At 41.0% G+C, this 18089-nt stretch overlaps 1 protein-coding gene across 1 annotated transcript in view; it reads right to left on the bottom strand.

Moving 5' to 3' along the window:
- LOC101656273 (collagen alpha-4(VI) chain-like) overlaps positions 1 to 18089 on the bottom strand; it is a gene marked incomplete at its 3' end in the record, with an annotated part of 122093 nt that overhangs the window by 19374 nt on the left and 84630 nt on the right. The window contains exons 22-28 of the mRNA XM_045297695.1: positions 15594 to 15629; positions 15410 to 15472; positions 8126 to 8188; positions 6523 to 6558; positions 5465 to 5501; positions 1654 to 1665; positions 1075 to 1568 (exon numbers count right to left, since the gene is read on the bottom strand). Coding sequence (XP_045153630.1) covers positions 1075 to 1568; positions 1654 to 1665; positions 5465 to 5501; positions 6523 to 6558; positions 8126 to 8188; positions 15410 to 15472; positions 15594 to 15629 — 741 coding nt within the window. The remainder of the gene's footprint in view (positions 1 to 1074; positions 1569 to 1653; positions 1666 to 5464; positions 5502 to 6522; positions 6559 to 8125; positions 8189 to 15409; positions 15473 to 15593; positions 15630 to 18089) is intronic.

Genomic DNA, 18089 nt, shown 5'->3' with positions numbered 1-18089 from the left:
ACATACACAAGTGGATTTTAAGATCTCACTTAATTGCCAGCACTTCAGTTCTTACATTGTGGCCTTGCTTCTTGCCCTCTTGAAGAGATCACTGAAGACGTAGATGTTATAGCAAAGTGTGATGAAGAAATCAGATGGTGCCCGGCTATTAGAATTGCATTTGGTGTCTTAGAGGCTTATCTTAAAACAAAAAGCCATCAAATGAAGTGTATAGTAGGTCCAAATGGAAGGAGCACACCAGTCTGTGAGATCCAAGGACTATAAATCATAAAGTCTTAGATCAGAAGAGGGTATTATATTAGAGTTTAAATTCTGAGTACCCGGTTACCCCTGGAGTTTCTATGACAACATAATTTCATACAGATGAAACAATCATACAGTTTAGCACAGTGAGGCTAAGCAGAAACGCTGAAGACAGACTGTGGGCACAAATCTACCACAAACTAAATAACATTCACTGTTAAACAAGTTTAATCCGACTAAGCCTCAGTCTTTCTTTTCCTGAAACTGAGGGTAACAGTCAGATTTCCTTATAGACTGGTTAAAAGAATAAAAGAATATTTCTAAGCACAGAGCAGAGAATAAGCCAGTCAGTAGTACTAGTAAACTGGGAAATGTTTCATTTTATTACACATTGGATCACTATGAATCAAAGCCAACCGGACAGAACCTGATGACAACAACAATCATACTAACTGTTGGGGTCCTTTAGATTCCATGCTTATCTCCTTGTACATACATCAATGTCTGATGAATTCTTCCCCCAAACAGCTCTCCTTGCTCATGTGTTCCTTTTTAAACATCAGTCACTGTCAAGTACACCCTGACTTATGTGGACAACCCCATGCGGATGAGAGTAGAATGTGCTCTGTAGCGTTTTCAGTGGCTGATTTTACAGATCTGTTATCACCAAAACTTCCTTCCGAGGTAGAGACTCAAACCTCTAACATCTTGGTTAGAAGCTGAGTGTGTTGACCATTTGCATCACCAGGGAACAAAGGCTAAAAAGCAGGTGCTAATTTCCCAACAGCCTAACCACGATTGCCCCCCTCCCACCTCCCCCCCACAGCTTACCAGCAGGGCATCTGGGAGGTTGTGCTCCTTCGTAAAGGTGATGACCACAGGGGTGATGTCCAGTGCACTGAGTTCCAGTGTGGCTGTGCTAACAGACGTTGTGTCATAGGCCCAGCCTGCCTCGAAGAATACAGCCAGCTTCCTCACGAGAAGGCCCGAGCGCACACGTTTGAATACATGTCTTCCCACGAACCTCATGGTGGCCCCAAGGTTCCGTTGGCCAGATGACCGTACCAGGGGGATTTCCTTCACAGCCTGCAAGAGTGCAGTCTTCCCCTTATAGTCTAAGAAGCGCAGCAGGTAATCTGTCCTGGCACTGTATGAAATGATGGCCACTCGGGCACCCGTGGGGCAGGGACTCTCACTTATTTCCATCTTCATCAACAGAGATAACAGAATGTCTCTCATCCTTTCGAAATCCAACTGGGAGACATCATTGGACATATCCAAGGCAAAGACCACCTCCGTTGGGAAGGCTGGGCACTTGGAAACACCTTGACACAACGGATACACAAGATTTAGGGATTTCTGGAGAGCCTCTAAACATGAAGGTTTAAGTGAATGAGGAGGATTATTTACCTGTTGAACAAGCTGGAAGGGAAATGATTTTGGAGAGAAAATAAAAGCATAGTTAGTTTACTTAGACAGTGGCATCTTTTCCAGGTGAATACGTCAATCTAAAGAACTATCTCCTATGAGAGACTGACTCTTGCTTGCGTGTGGCAGAGAACTCTGGTTGTTCCCATATCGATTTTTCGTGTTTTCTTTAGTAGAATTTATGTGTTTCTGACTGAGCAGGTGCCTGCCTAACAAATAACTGACTACATTTCCAAGTAACTTTTACTAAGCTCGGTCCCTCTGAATAAGAGCGATGGCAGTACAACTCTTGAATGGTGTCCTTTCTGGCTGGTTGAAATGTAGACATAATGATGGAAACTTCAGCAACCATTCTGGACCACGGGGTGTCCAGGAGGAGCGCCCTCTCCTCAATGGCAAAGCGAGAACTTAGAAGGACCCTGAATTCCGGAACATGGTGGAATCCCCATCAGCCCCTGACGGCTATTTCTACACTTTGATGTGAGAAACACATTGGCATCATTGTTACTTCAGGGTTAATTCACACTCACTGAGCTTAAATCGAATAGGCTGAGTTGCTTTCATGGAATAGACGAGCATATCGAACACTGTCGATCTAGTACTTATATTAGCTATAAACTGGCATATATGTCTACAAAAGTAATGTTTTCATAAAAAGTACATGAAAACAAAAAATTTAAGTGATCATTAATTCCATCATTAAATTAAGAACAGCATCATCTTTCATAATGATGGTATATTATTTTTCTATATAGATGGCCCATGATGTCTTCAATCAATATACCTATCACTCTAAATATCTGGGTATAACTAACTGTTCAATTAGATCCCTAAGAAAAATCTCCATAATTGCAGAATTTCACAAGCAACTGTCCAATTGTTCTTCAGAAAGTTTGTATCAATTAACATTGTCACCAATAACATGTACTTTTATAAATTTCCCAGCGTTGGGTTGGGATAATCATTATTTTGGGGTCATTTTAAAATGTTTTTGTGCACACTAACATTCATTCCAGCAGTACTAACAATAGCCAAAAGGTATAAACAGCCTAACAGCAAAAGGGGTATCCGACGGCATAATATCCAGCCATAGAAAGAAATGATGCTCTGACACTTGCTACAACATAGATGAGCGTTTAAAACATTATTCTGTGTGAAATAAATGAGTCACAAGAGAACAAAGCATCCAAATTATATGAACGATCTAGATTAGGCCAATGCATAGACAGAAAAGTTAATGGTTAGCAGGGACTAGGAAGGAAAGGGGAATGGGAGGCTGCTGCTAAGGGTTATGAAATTTTTTTTAAATGAATAGTGTTAGTGATAGTTGCTACACAATGCCATTGAATGCCACTTAAAATTATTTAAAATGGCAAAAAAAAGATTAGTAGCTTTATTGGCATATACATCCCATATCATACAATCTAATCATTTGGTCATATTAAGAAGAATTGTGCAATCATCACCACAATCAATTAAAGAACATTTTCTTCTGTACTCTTTGTTGTTAGTTCCCCATTTCCCCAACCTCCCCCGCATGCCCTTAGGTAATTATCAGTCCAGTGACTGTTGTTATAGGATTACCTATCTTGGATTTCATGTACAGAAAATCACACAAAACACAAACAGGAAGCAAACTAGCAAACAACAATGATTGGACAAAACATAGAAAAATCTCAATAGAAATAAAGCAGAAAATATTAAAAACTGAAACGGCTTTAAAATGGGTCCAAAAAAACCACCTAACTGCCACCAAGTGAATTCTGACTCCCAGTGACCCTATAGGACAGAGTAGAACTGCTTCTGTGATTATCCAAGACTGTAACTCTGTATGGGAGTAGACAGCCTCATCTTTCTCTGGTGGAGCAGCTAGTGGTTTCAAAATGCTGACTTTACAGTTGCCAGCCCAACTTGTAACCACTGTGCTACCAGGGCTCCTAAAAAGGAGAGCATATGATAAGGTATTACATTGCAATCTAGCTACACCTGCCATAACTGACTTTAAAATGCTCTCTGTCTGATAGCAGGGCTATTCGTATCCCTGACTATGGTCAGAGGTGATTTACTGGAGCCTTAATCCACTTGGAGACTCTGAAAATGGATTTGGGGTTTCCACTCTCATCTATAACCTTGTGCAAAGTGAGTGTTCACGATTTAAGCTCTCATACCATTCCCGTCTCCAGATTTGGATTTTATTATTTGCAATCCTTGGATCACACAGGCTGGTGTGCTTCTTTTATGTGGACTCAATTGATGCCTCACTTAGATGGCTGCTGGTTTGAAGACGAGCCTGTAAGATCCCAGATGCTTTTTTTTTTTCCCTGATAGCTGGGCACCATCTGGTTTTTTCACCACACTTTGCTATAGCACCCGTATCTTCAGTGATCTCTTCATGAGTGCGATTATTGAGTAGGGCCATGTCATAAGAACTAATTGCTGTTAGATTGGGGCTAAAATTAAGTGCAAGCAAATTGGAAAATGTTCTTTATCTAGACATGTATATACTTTTGTCACTATAATTTTTTTAAAGAAGAGAAAAGCAAAATATGGGGGAATGTTTCCAGTTTGAGAAACAAACGGACGATCTGGTTGTTTTAATTGCTATTCTTTAACGTCTTGTGAAGCTGAAGAATTTCACAAGTTTATTGTTCGTTGTATTTTTCCCTCCTGAATACATTGTGTATGTCTTTTGCCATTTTCCATCTAAAAGCAGTTAAATCATGATGAAGTGTCTACACATGTAGGACCGAAAGCCAAACTCGTTGCCGTCCCGCTGACGCAGCCAATGCTGGCTCACCACGGCCCCACAGGACAGAGTCGAACTCCCCCTGTGAGTTTCCAAGACTGCACCTCCGTGGGGGGTAGAAAGGCCCATCGTTCTCCTGTCTACACACACAGGTGAAAATGATTTTATGCATTTCAGCACAAGAGAGTTGGGTCCTTTGCTTGGGTTACTTGCTTATATCATTTTTGCCAAAAGTTCTGTTTACTTCTGTGCCCCTCAACGTAAATTTTAATATTAAAATGTAATGGATTTTAATGTTAAAAACACGTATATGTTCAACTTTGCCACTTCTTTCTTTTGCAGTCAAGCTGTTATTCCTTTTCATAATTTTACAGAGCACATATCCCGGAATCTCCTCGAACCACCACCACAGGTGAAGGCACAAAGCATGAAAGGAATACGACAGAAGGCAAGGCAATGGTGAAGAAAGCATCCGTTATCAAGCTAAGTCACTTGCCAATGAAATGTTTTTTACTTCATGCCAGTAAGTGAAGGAAAGTGCGGATATTCTGGGAAACAGTAAAGACCAGAAATAAATCATAGTCTGGAAATGTGATGAAATATTACTTAAGATCTGATGATTCCTAGGTCTATTTTTAAACGAATATAAATAAAATAGGACAAGATTTCTTATTGGAGTGTGACCATGGAGCCCTCTCATTTAAATGGATGAAATAAAAAGAACAAAGCTTCTTATGATCAGAATCACCAAGAAACAGCTATGCAGATATGCAATTATCTTTGCATATCACTGTATGCTGCAGTGGAATTTTTCTTCATTGCTGAGATGGCTAGTTTATCCACCACATCATTTCTGAGACCACATTGGAAATGATTACTTACCTGAAGGGATGGCTGCGTGAAGCAGGTTGATTCAGAAGAATCTTTCACCATAGACAACGGTACCTCCCAAACCTCAGCCAAATCCACAGAGAACTTATGCCCCCAACCCATCATCCATCCCCACTCGCACCACTGGCTCCTTGTGGGCCTTTCCAAACAACTTACGGCAGTTTTCTCGTGTGAGATTAACAATTTCACAAGGCTGTGAGAAAGACAGACCAAGACAGAGGAAAAGGAAATGTGTTTAATTGTGGAGCATATCATAGTTCTCCTCACTCTGATGACTTACAAATGCAATATAGAGGTCATCAATGCTAATCTGAAGCTTTTAACTACAACGCAAATTTAACTACAACCTGAAACTTGTTGAGTCGATGAAATAATCCAGCAGTTCTATTTTGGGGATCCAGTGGGCATATTAAAACATACAATATTTTGCATACAATATTTCTCACAGTATTGGCCACAGGGAGCTAAGAGAGAAGCTTTCTTTTTTTTTTTTTTGGCTTTGTTTGTTTTGTTTCATCCTACAACCTAATAGAATCAGACCTGACTTGAAGATGCTTAGATCCAGGTATCTCACCACAGAAGGTAAGAAATGGGGAATTGCTATCAGCTCTTAGGTCTCTGTATCAGCAACTCGGGTAATACTTCCTTAAACAGCTTGCAAGTCAGTTGCTCCTCACCTTTCCCCGGGTGATTCGGCTCCTTTCTTTGGATCCCTTCCTTTCTGCTCTCTCTCCTCTTGGCTCCACCACTTCCTCTTCTTTAAGGAACACCAACACCCAGACCCCATCCCCAAAAGTATTTTTGAACTCGGGAGATGAAAAATCACCAAAACCCTCAAAATTATTTTCTGGAGGTGCCACGGGACACAAAAACCTGTACTATACCATATCTTGTTTATCAATACTTGATAAGCAATTGTTGAGCTTCATCAAAATGCATATCGCAGAAAGACAGTAGCCTCGACATCCTTCCTTTCACAGGAAACTAGCATGACTTTCAAACATCCAAATTCCTTTCTGGCTTTGAACTAGTATTCTACTCACTTTTACTTTATTCAGCTATGAAATTGAAGAGTCAAGTATATAAACTTATAATACTAAAAGACTCTATAAGAGAAGAAACTAAAGAATCTTCTAAGATATGCATCTTTCTAGTTTGTAAAAGTGGAAACCTGCGTGTTCTGAATGAAGTTTAAAACTGGAATCTTCACCTACCGTCATGTCCACCAAGCCTTTGGGGCCCTTGACACCCTGGAGAAAAACAGAAATTCAGAATTAAAATGCAATTTGAAGACCCAGCACGTTCTCTTCCAGAGGTAGGAAGGACTCAGGGATGGCTCACCACAGTCTACAAGCCACTTTCTGTCCTTCCTGCTTAACCCTGGAGCTCTCTCTAACTCCTTAAGGGTGGAGGCTGAAGGGCCACGTTGGGCTCCAGACGTCCAAGTCCAGGGAACTCAGGGAAGTAATCCATAGCCTTAGTTCATTTGGGGCCAAGTCACAATTTAGGTTCAAGTTCAGGAAAAGGCCACTCAAGAGCCCAAGACTATTCAAAGGCAGGTGTAAAATAGACCTCAGACCCTCCCCCATCCCTTTGACTCTCCACTCCTGTCTCTGCCTTACTACTGAGCAACTCTGCCCTGGTGACCTTCGGATTGGAGCTGCTGGGCCCCGGCCCTGGTGGGGCTGTAAAGATCTTTGTTCTTATTCAGATTCTATCACTGCTAGCTGCATCGGGTTGACCCTGACTCATGGAAACCACATGTTCAACGCAGTGAAATACTGTACTGCCCAGTCCTTCAGCCATCCTCAAAATCTCACAGAGGTTTGAACCCATTGTTGGGTCATTCAGTCAGTCCATCTCAGGGAGCATTTCCCTCGCTTTTGCTGACCAATCACTTAACCAAACGTGATGTCTTTTGCCAGCACTAGGTCTTTCCGAACGACGTGTTCAAAGTACGCACAGTGAGGTCTCACCACCCTTGCTTCCAGGATTGTTCAGACTCCAGGACAGAGCTATTGGTCCTGGCAATGCAAGGTGTTTCCAGTATTCCTCACCAACACCACAGTTCAAAGGTGTCAATTCTCATTTGATTTTTTTCCCATTGTTCAGGTTTCACACACGTGAGCTAATTAAAAAGACCATAGCTTAGTCATGAAAGTGATCATTTTGCTTGTTAGTACTTCAGACTCTACTGCGAGGCAATACAAGACTTCAAGCAGGTCACTATAATGTTCTGTCTTTGTCTTATCTATAAAAGTGGGTATAGTGTTTCCTTCTATTGCTAAGGTTTCTGATTCTATGACTTTGTTGTGCCGCTCTGGTAAACCCTGGATGACAATAAAACCACCAGGCCCACCTCATAGACAAACCACTGTGCCCCCCCTGGACAGATGACAGTTTGGCCTTCAGGGACAAGGCATGGGACAGACCAATATGAGTGTTGGAATCTTTCCTGACGTATCAAGTGACCTTTTAGGTCATTTTAAAAATACATTAAGTGAACTTAAAACATGGTAAGTTCAGAAAGAATATGTAAATGTCACATTTTGTTAGTATCTTTTTCTCGTTTTTTGCACAATTGCTTTTTTGGATCTTATTTATTTTGCTAAACCAACTCTCTGGTGAGTTTTATGTATTTAGACTCCTCATGTTCATATATATAATAAAAATGGTATCTAAAGCCAATTTGCTCTAATCTCAATGTAGATCCTCATGTAGGCCTCAAATGTTCATTTCTATTTGGAGATATTTCTTATAAAAGCCTTTGTATTTTTACATGAAAGTTGAAAACAAAAATAGAAAGGTAAATGCTACCATTTGTCCTGGTGGGCCTCGGTCCCCTGGGGCTCCAGCAAATCCAGGATAGCCAGCATTACCCTAAAGATGAACAAAACAAAATCATGAGCTTCCTCTTTCATTTCAATTTGATGATTTCAGATTTGATTTGGTTGTCCCAAATGAGGAAGCCATCAGACCCTCAGACCTACCGTGAGAGCCCAAGTTGTCATTAAATCAAAGGGTTAATGAATTTCTGTGGACTCTCTGCACTGTGCATCATGGAGAGATGGAGAACAGAAAGAGAGGAGGCTTTCTATATGGGAACCCTCCATATTCATTCTTACATAGCCACCCAGCCATGTGTGTGTGCTTGCCTGCAAATGCACTTCCAAACAGAGCCTCCAAGTGTGACGCCATACTCCGGGAGTCTTAAGTGCAAGTGATAAAAAGCATGCAGGAAGTCTGCATTAAGGGCCTGGCATCAGAAGACAGAAGTTGCCCCAGCATCTTCCAGTCCTCAAGGCCTAAAAAAAACCCACATGCTAGCCAAGAGCTCACTGCTAGTCTTATGATTTTGCTGTTGGGTGCTGTCAGATTGGTTCGGACTCATCGTGACCCTTTGTAAAACCGTGTCTTACACCAAACGCTGGCTAGCACCATCCCCTCAATTGCTCTGTTTTCATCCTCTGCTGCAGCCATTGTGTCAGTCTATCTTGTCTAGAACCTTCCTCTTTTTCACAGCCCCACTGCTTTACTAAACAAGATGTCCTTTTCCAGAGATGAGTCTCTCCTGACAATATGTCCCAAGTACATGACACTAAGTCTCTCCATCCTTGTTTCTAAGGAGCATTCTGACTGTATTTCTCCCAAGACAGATTTTTTGTTCTTCTGGCAATCTGTGATTTTTTCAATATTCTTTGCTAGCACTATAATTCAACTGCATCAATTCTTCTTCAGGCTGCTTTATTCAATGTCCAATTTTCCCATGCATACGAGGCAATTGAAAATACCGTATCTTGGGTCAGACGCACCTTAGCCCTCTTTGCTTCTCAGTATTTCCAAGGAGTATTGTGCAGCAGACTTAGCCCATGCAATGTGTCATTTTACCCATTGGCTATTGCTTCCATGAGTATTGATTGTGAATTCCAGCAAGACAAAACCATTGATAGCTTCAGGTTTTTCTCATTTATCCTCATGTTACCTATTGGTCCAGTTGTAAGGATTTGGGTCTTTTTTACATCAAGCTGTAATCCATACTGAAGGATGAAATTGTTGATCTTCATCAGAAAGTGTTTCAAGTCCACCTCACTTTCAGCAACCAAGGTTGTTGTATCATCTGCATATAGAATTGTGCTAATTAGCCTTCCTTCGGTCCTGATGCCACATTCTTCTTTGTATAATCCAGCTTCTCTGATGATTTGCTCAGCATACATAGACAAGTATGAATGCACACCTTTCCTAATTTTGAACCACACAGTATTCCCTTGTTTTGTTTGAACAACTGCTTCTTGATCCATGTGTACCTTCATCATGAGCACAATGAAGTGTTCTGGAATTCCCATTCTTCTCAAGGCTATCCATAGTTTGGTAGGAGCCACACAATCTAACGCCTTTGCATAGTCAATAGAAAACAAGTAAACATCTTTCTGGTATTCTCTACTTTCAGTCAAGATCCATCTGACATCAGCAATGACAGCCCTTGTTCCATGTCCTCTCCTCTTCTGGAAGCTCTCTGTCAATGGATTGCTGCAGCCATTGTGGAATGATCTTCAGGAACATTTCACCTGCATATGATATTAATGACATGTTTCTATAATTTATTCATTCTGTTGGGTCACCTTTCTTTGAAATGGCTACAAATATGGATCTCATTCAGTCAGTTAGCCATGCAGCTGGCTTCCAAATGTCTTGGCATAGACAAATAAGTGCTTCCAATGCTTCCTCAATGTTTCGATTGGTTTCCATCAATTCCTGGAGCCTAATGCTTTCAGTGAGGCTTGACCTTCTTCCTTCAGTATCATTTGTTCTTGCTCAGATGCTTCCTCTTGAAATGGTTGACTGGCAGCTAGTTCTTTTTGGCATGGTGTTTCTGTGTATTTTTTCCATCTTCTTTTGATGCCTCCTGCATCGTTCAATAGTTTGCCCGTGAATCTTTCAATATTGCAATGTGAAGTTTGAATGTTTTCTTGAGGTCTTTCCATTTAAGATATTTTGAGAGTGTCCTTCCTTTTGGGTCTTCCAACTCTAGGTCTTTGCACATTTCATTTTAAGATATTTACTTTGTCTTCTCGAGCTACCCTCTGAAAATTTCTGTTCAGTTCTTTGACTTCATCATTTCCTCCATTTGCCTTAGCTACTCAATCATTAAGAGCAAGGGTCAGAGTCTCTCCTGACAGCTACTTTGATCTCTTGTTTCCTTCTTGTCTTTCTTATGGACGTTTGCGTCCTTCGTGTGTGATGTACCTGATGTCCTCCCACAGCTCATTATTGTTCAGTGCATCAAAGCTGTTCTAGTGATGCTTGTGAAATTCAGGTGGTTTATACTAAAGGTCGTATTTGGCTCTCAGGATCTTGTTTTCCTTTTCAACTTCAACCTGAAGTTGCATGTGAGCAATTGGTAGTCTGTCTCACTGTCAGCCCCTGACCTGGTTTTAGCTACTGATAGTGAGCTTCTCCATCATCTCTTCACACAGATATCATCAATTTGATTTTCATCTGAAAAAGTTAGTTTGTAGCTCATCTGGAAAAGACCACGTGTATAGTGACCTTTTATGTTGCTGAAAACAGGTATTTGTGATGAAGAATTCATTGGTTTTGCATAAGTCTATAATGTGACCTCAAATTCAATCATCAGAACCATATTTTCCAACCACTATTCTTTCATCTTTGTTTCAAACTTTTGCATCCCAAGAAATAGATAGTAATTATCAGTGCATCTTGATTGTATGATCTAATTAAAGCTGAAGACGTTAGTGAAATTCTTCAATTTCTTTATCACTAGCTTTAGTGGTTGACAGCATAAATGTGGATTATAGTTGTACTGATAGAATTTCCTTGTATGTGGATGCATATTATCTCATCACACACCGCATTGTGCTTCAAGGTGGATCTTTCAATATCCTGTTAGATAATGAATGCAATGCCACTCCTTTTGAATCTGTTGTGCCCAGTATAGAAAATGATTTTCTGATTCAAAAAAGCCAATACCAGTCCATTTCAGATGACTAATGCCTAGGGTGTTGATACTTATGTGTTCCATTTCATTTTTGGCAGCTACCAATCTTCCTAGATTCATCCTTAGTACAATCCAAGTTCCAAATATGAATAGATGTTTGTTGCTGCTTCCTCTCAATTTGAGTCTTGCACCATCAACAAATGAGAGTCGTGAGGATCTTACTCACCCACACCGCTATGGTTGACTCTACTTTGAGAAGTTAGCTCTTCCTCAGTCATATTTTGAGTGCTTACTGACCTGACAGGATGGTTTTCTGGTACTCTCTCTGACAATGTTCTGGGTCTGTACCTGAAGTTTTCCGTATCTAATTCAGTATCAATGTTTTTCTGCTATTTATAAGGTTTTCTGTGGCTAATTCCTCTGAAGCAGACAGCCTATTCTTTCTTCATAGTCTGTTCTTAGTCTGGAAGCTTTGCTGAAATATGTTCACTTTGGGTGACCCTGCTAGTATTTGAAAATACCAGCGACAAAGCTTCCAGCATGACAGCAACACACAAGCCACCAGAGTATGACAAACTGACAGACAAGTGACATTTGTCTTGTAATATTTTAGATGACATGGGATTATATGGATGTTATTGATGCTTTCTCTCTTTGTATTCAAAGCCAGAGTGGTAAATTTAGCTGAGCAAGACAACGGTAGCTAACATCAAGCAGCTTGGAAGCATATCATATTTTTCTTTATGTCCTTACCCATGTATAAAAATAATCATTATGAGTGCCTGGAAAATAAAAATTCTTTTTCCTTTCTTCCTATATCCACTGCATGCTAACCCATGTCTTCTTCCGAAAAGCTTTTCTCTCTAAGTCTATCAGCTAATTTGTGACAGAGACCCACAGGCTTAGTCTTCCCCAAAAGAACTGCCCATGATTGTGGCTCTACAAGACTGAATCTTCAGAACATAAAGGAAGGAATGTCTAATGGTAGAAGAAATAAAGCACAGTAACTTCAAGCCCAGCAAGATGGCAGCCATCATTTTGAGTGTCTAGTCTTCAAATAACTAAGAGAAAATTAAGGCTTAGAAGAATCTTAAAGAACATCAATATTCACTTTGCTGTTAAAATAATGCCATTCGTGAATGATGGGGGGAGTGCAGAGTGGAGACCCAAAGCCCATTAGTAGGCCACTGGAGATCCCCTTGCAGAGGGGTCTTGGGGAGAAGATGAGCCAGTCAGGGTGCGATGTAACAATGATGAGAAATACAACTTTCCTCTAGTTCCTAAAGGTTTCCTTCCCGCTCCCACTACCATGACTCGAATTCGACCTTGCAAGTCTGGCTAGACCAGAGAATGTACACTGGTACAGATAGGAACTGAAAATACAGGGAATTCAGGGCGGATGAGCCCTACAGGACCAGTGGTGTGAGTGGCAAAACAGGGAGGGTAGAGGGAGAGTTAGGAAAGAGGGGACCGATTACATGGAACTATATGTGACCTCCTCCCTGGGGGACGGACAACCGAAAAGTGGGTGAAGGGAGACGTCGGACAGGGCAAGATATGACAAAATAACAATTTATAAATTAATCAAGGGCTCATGAGGGAGGCGGGAGAGGAGAGGGAGGGGGGAAATGAGGACCTAATGCCGGGGGCTTAAGAGGAGAGCAAATGTTTTGAGAATGATGTACAAATGCGCTTTACACAATTAATGTGTATATGGATTGTGATAAGAGTTGTATGAGCCACTAATAAAATGATTTTAAAAAATAAATAAATAATGCCATTCAAGAACACAACGATCAGTAATGGGAACAAATCCAAGTCACAAATCTCCTAAGGAGCCCCCAAAATATAATTTAAGCTAGGAGGTACAGTTCCCAGAACCCCCCAGGACCAGTGGGGAGGTAGTCATAAAGGTCAGTGGACAGTCCTGGAATTATCTATGCCTTTTCATGGGGGTTATTTCTAGGGTTTTGTTTAATATATATATTTTTTTTCTTTTTTTAATTCAGTCTTTTGTGCCTACATTATTGTTGGTTGCCTACCGATATAAAATAGGCATGGGAAGCAAACCCAGGAGAAAGCAACAGAACCAGCAGATCCAGAGGGATTTAGGGGAAGGAGGAAGGAGGGGGAAGGGAGCAGTGAGCAAACAACACCGTAGACAGGGGAACAACTAGGGAATTAAAATCAACAACAAGGAGAACATAGAGATCCTGGGGGTATCAGAGCAACACCAATCTAACTGAGAGGAATTTCTAAGAGGCAGAAGAAGGGAAAGCATGATGGTGAGAAAGGAGGAAGGTGAAAGGAAACAGAGGAAATATCTAGGAAGCAAAGTTATGGATAGAGGTATAAACATAGGTGTGCACTTATGTAAATATATTTTTTCATGAAAATAGAGGAATTGGCCTATGTACATATATTTATATGGCAATACATTGAGGAAGCGGATGGACTTTGGGCCTCTGCTCCTTCCTCAACACAAGAACACTTTGTTCTAACAACCTGGCATTCTGTGATACTCACCCTCCTGGCACAAGCAAATATGGTGAAGAAAGCTGATGGTGCCCAGCTATCAAAAGATATAGAGTCCGGGGTTCTTAAAGCCTTGAAGTTAAACAAGTGGCCATCTAGCAGAGAAGCAACAAGCCCACATGGAAGAAGCACACCAGCCTGTGATCATGAGGTGTTGACAAGATCAGGTAATAGGCATCAGAAGACCCAAAACAAACAAACAACAATAACAAAACATATTGATGAGAACGAGGGGGGTCAGAGTTGAGACCCAAAACCCATCAGTAGACAATGGGACATCCCCTCACTGAAGGGTACCAAGGAAGGGATGAGTCGACCAGGGTACAGTACAGCACCAATAAAACACATAATATTCCTCTGGTTCCTTGAGGTTTCCTCACCCCCCACTATCATGACCCCAAACCTGCCTTTCACTGTGGGATAGACTGGAGCATGTACACAGGTACAGATAAGAGTTCATGACACATGGAATCCAGGTCAGATAAACCCCTCAGGAATAGAAATGGGAGTAGGGATACCAGGAGGGTAGGGGGAAGTTTGGTGAGGGAGAAGGGCACAGAAGAATTGTGGGGGAAGGGGGACAGCAGCCAGTGTAAAATATGAAAATAATTTATAATTTTTCAGGGGTCATGAGGGTGCGAGGGGTGGAGGGAGGGAAAAAAAGAGTTGATACCAAGGTCTCAAATAGAAATTTAATGTTTAGAAAATAATGATGGCAACATATGTACAAGTATGCTTGATACAATTGATGTCTGGATTGTTATAAGAGCTATAAGAGCCCCGGCCCAATAAAATGATCTTTAGAAAAGAAATAAACAAATGCCCTTCGATATATACAAGTGATATGTAGACACATACCTACAAAAAGATTGATGCTGCCTAACTAAAACACCAAACTGGATTTCCTGTTGTTAACGTTTAGTGAGCAGCATTTGCATTCAAAAGGTACAGGCACGTGGGGATAAGTCGGGGTAGAGAGGAGTGAGGAGAATCCAAGGAAGACAGGGGAGAATGTGCACTGACTGAGGAGCATCTACATCTCCTGCTAGCAAGTCTATTAACTATGCACACTTCAGTCTCCACACCCCGAGACCAGAAGAACTAGCCGGTGGACCAAGGATCGCCCAAGAAGGTCTTGGATGGAGAGTGTGTGTTGGGGTGCGGGTGCAGGTGGTACTGTGGAACCGAACCCCAAACTATGAAAGAGATTGGACTTACTGCTCAGAGAGAGATTGGTCTGAACCCTAAGATTATGGCCCTCCGTCACCCTTCACCTCTGGACCTGAACTCCCTCTTAGGCTAGAAGAATCAACCGTTAGAACAAAAGAGCAAGATTTACCCAAAGACAAAGTTCAGAGGGTTAGGAAAGGAGGAGGAAAGGAAACAGGAAGTAGAAGAAGCAGATATATTGAGGAGATGGCAGTGGATGAGCCCGAGCAAAATATGTATGTATTGTTGAATGGACAACTCTGGTCGGCTCTGTAAATCTTCAGCTAACTTATAAGAAAAGGCTTTGCAATCTAGAAAAAGTCCATTAAGCCCCTGGAAAAGTGCCTATCAGCAGAGGGTTGTGATGTGGATAGATGTTGGGAAATTCCTTGGATTCTTACCCTCTTCCCTCTGATTCCCTTTGGCCCCTTCTCTCCTTGTTGGCCCTGATCACCATCTTCTCCCTTAAAACAACCAAAATAGAACCTTTAATGGAAGAAACTACATTAAAAAATACCCAAACGCACAAACAAGTGATAAATACTGCATACCAGTGGGTAGGTACAAAAAAGAGATTATTTTTACCTGTGCACCAGGATAGCCAGGAAATCCGGGTTTGCCCTAGGATCAAAAATGAGGTAAGGAATGAATTAATGTCATGTCACTAAGTGTTTCATTGACATTCCACAGGAAAGGATAAGAACCTATAATTTTAGAAATAGGCTCGAAATTGGTGCCAGAAAAAAATAACTACAGCAACAGGCATTATCCTGAGTTATCCCAAGTGGTCATACCGCATTTCTCTACTTCACCATGAAACAACTTGCAAAGGACTTTTACAAACGTTGTTTCCTCCTTCATATATTGTGTAATGAAGTGTTCTGCTTAGGTAGTTTCACCCATCAGTTTGAGTTACCTGAGGTCTGCCCCAAGGGGAGGAACCCGAAGGGGGAAAGCAGCAGGTTGACAGGAAGCAGGCGCTCATGGTCAAACCCAAAGGCATCTTACAAAACACCCACTCATTTAATATTTATTGAGCACCTACTATATGCTAGGCACTAGAAAGTGAGTAATGAACAGAAAGGACAAAATCCCTGCTGCTATAGAATTTACATGCTAGAGGGGGACTTTCAGCATTTTAAAAGAAATCTATACATTTTCAGGGAGGTGGATGTACATACACACAATGGAATACTACACAAAATTAAAGAATCATAATGCATCTATGAAACACCTGGAGGATATTACAGTGAGCAGAGTTAGTGAATCACAGGACAAAAATTACATGGAACCACTGTTCTAATAAAAGTTAAGAAAGGTGGTCACACACACACACATTTCTGAAGGATACTAGGAGTGGTGAGGGAAGAAAGAGTAAATCACTAACCACAGGGTAGGCACATTTTAACTTGGATGAAATGGAAAGGCAATCTACAATACAGGGGAGGGAAGCACAAAATGATGAAGCACAAGAAGACACTGAGGAGTGTAAGAGTGAAAAGCAACATAGATTAAATGATATTACACACATACCTTATGATAACAGTAATCACAATAATCTGTGAGTGGATACACAGATAAACATGCAAGCTGAACACGTGAGGGAAGGTGAATGGAACTACATGCTGCAAATACATATGCGTTCTTGAATATAGTACAGCATATAGGGAGCAACATTATGAAAACTTCTTAGCCATAACCAAGCATCTTGAGGAAATGAGTCTCTGAGCTTGAGGGCTCAGGACCACAGTCTCAGGAGACATCAAGACCAATTGGTCCAACATTGACCACAAAGAAAACGTTCTCTATCTTACTTTGATAAGCAGTGATTGAGCTCTTAAAAGCTTGTGAGCAGTCATCTAAGGTGTAACATTCTATCCAATGGGCGAATTAATGGGCCATGTGGACCTCAGCCTTCGGGACTCTGATACCAGAAGAATTTGATGGTGTCCAGTTATCAGTACAGTGTACTCTGACCAGAATCATAATAGAAGGTCGTGGATGAAGTGGGAGAAAAATGTGGAGCAGAACTCAAAAACACACACACATACCAAAAAAATGTCCAGGAGCACTGGTCAGATAGAGTGGTCCTTACTGATTCTTCAAAAGTGGACCTGAAAAATCACCTTGTGGCTCAATTTTCAGCCAAACAATAAAAGGTCGATATGGAGAAAAATAATAAGGCTAGAATAGAAACACAGAATCCAGTTAGGTGGATATTGTATCAAACCAGGTGGGGGAAAAATCAAGTTGGCTCAGCCCGAGGGTGGCAGTGGAGATGGTGAGAGATGAGAAAATGTTAGGTCTACTTTGAAAATAGAATCATCAGCCTTGCTAATGACTTATATCTAAGAAGTCAGAGTAAGAGAAGAGTGAGTTCTGGATGAAAGAATCTATACTAAGAGACTCCTGAGATGGGGAAGGCTGGGTGTGGGGCAGTTTACCAGTAATGATGAACTAGATGGTATTACGGTACTATTATTATTTTTCAGATGTGCTTGTGGTATTGTGGCTATGTTTTTAAAGAATTTCACTAAAATTACAGCCTAAAATATTTATAGATGAAGTTATATGACACCTCAGCTTTGCTTGAAAGTACCGTGGGGGTGGGGTAGGAATAAATGGATGGGAGTATGAATGAAACTAAATGGGTTAAAGAGTTTTATTGCCGACAATAGGTGTGTGTACATGGCAGGGGTGAGGGAAGGTCGTGCTTCATTATATGCTTTTTTATGGGAATGTTATGTCATGAAAACTACTAAAAAGAAATCAAACTTGATCAATGGTGAAAGAGAAAGAGCTGTTGCTTAGAAAGCATTGAGTTTATGTGAATGGTGGTGAAATCATTTGGAAAGGGGTATCAATCATGGTTGCACAACATGAAGAGTGTAATCAATGGCCCTGACTTATACATGTCGAAGTTGCTGAACTGGAGAATGTTTTGTTGTGTATATTTTTGCCACATTTAGGGAAAAAAATGACACGAATAACAATGAGTACAAGGAAGAAGAATACGTTCTAGAGGTGAATGTCGTGATCCTTGTACAAGTTTTCTTGATATGACTGAATGATTGAATTGCA

The sequence above is a fragment of the Echinops telfairi genome, unplaced genomic scaffold (genome assembly GCF_000313985.2).
Source record: "Echinops telfairi isolate 266 unplaced genomic scaffold, ASM31398v2 ScPeMD7_7420;HRSCAF=8458, whole genome shotgun sequence".
NCBI classification, from domain to species: domain Eukaryota; kingdom Metazoa; phylum Chordata; class Mammalia; order Afrosoricida; family Tenrecidae; genus Echinops; species Echinops telfairi.
The sequence above is the reverse complement of the archived record's forward strand: the minus strand, read 5'-3'. Positions and strand labels throughout refer to the sequence as shown.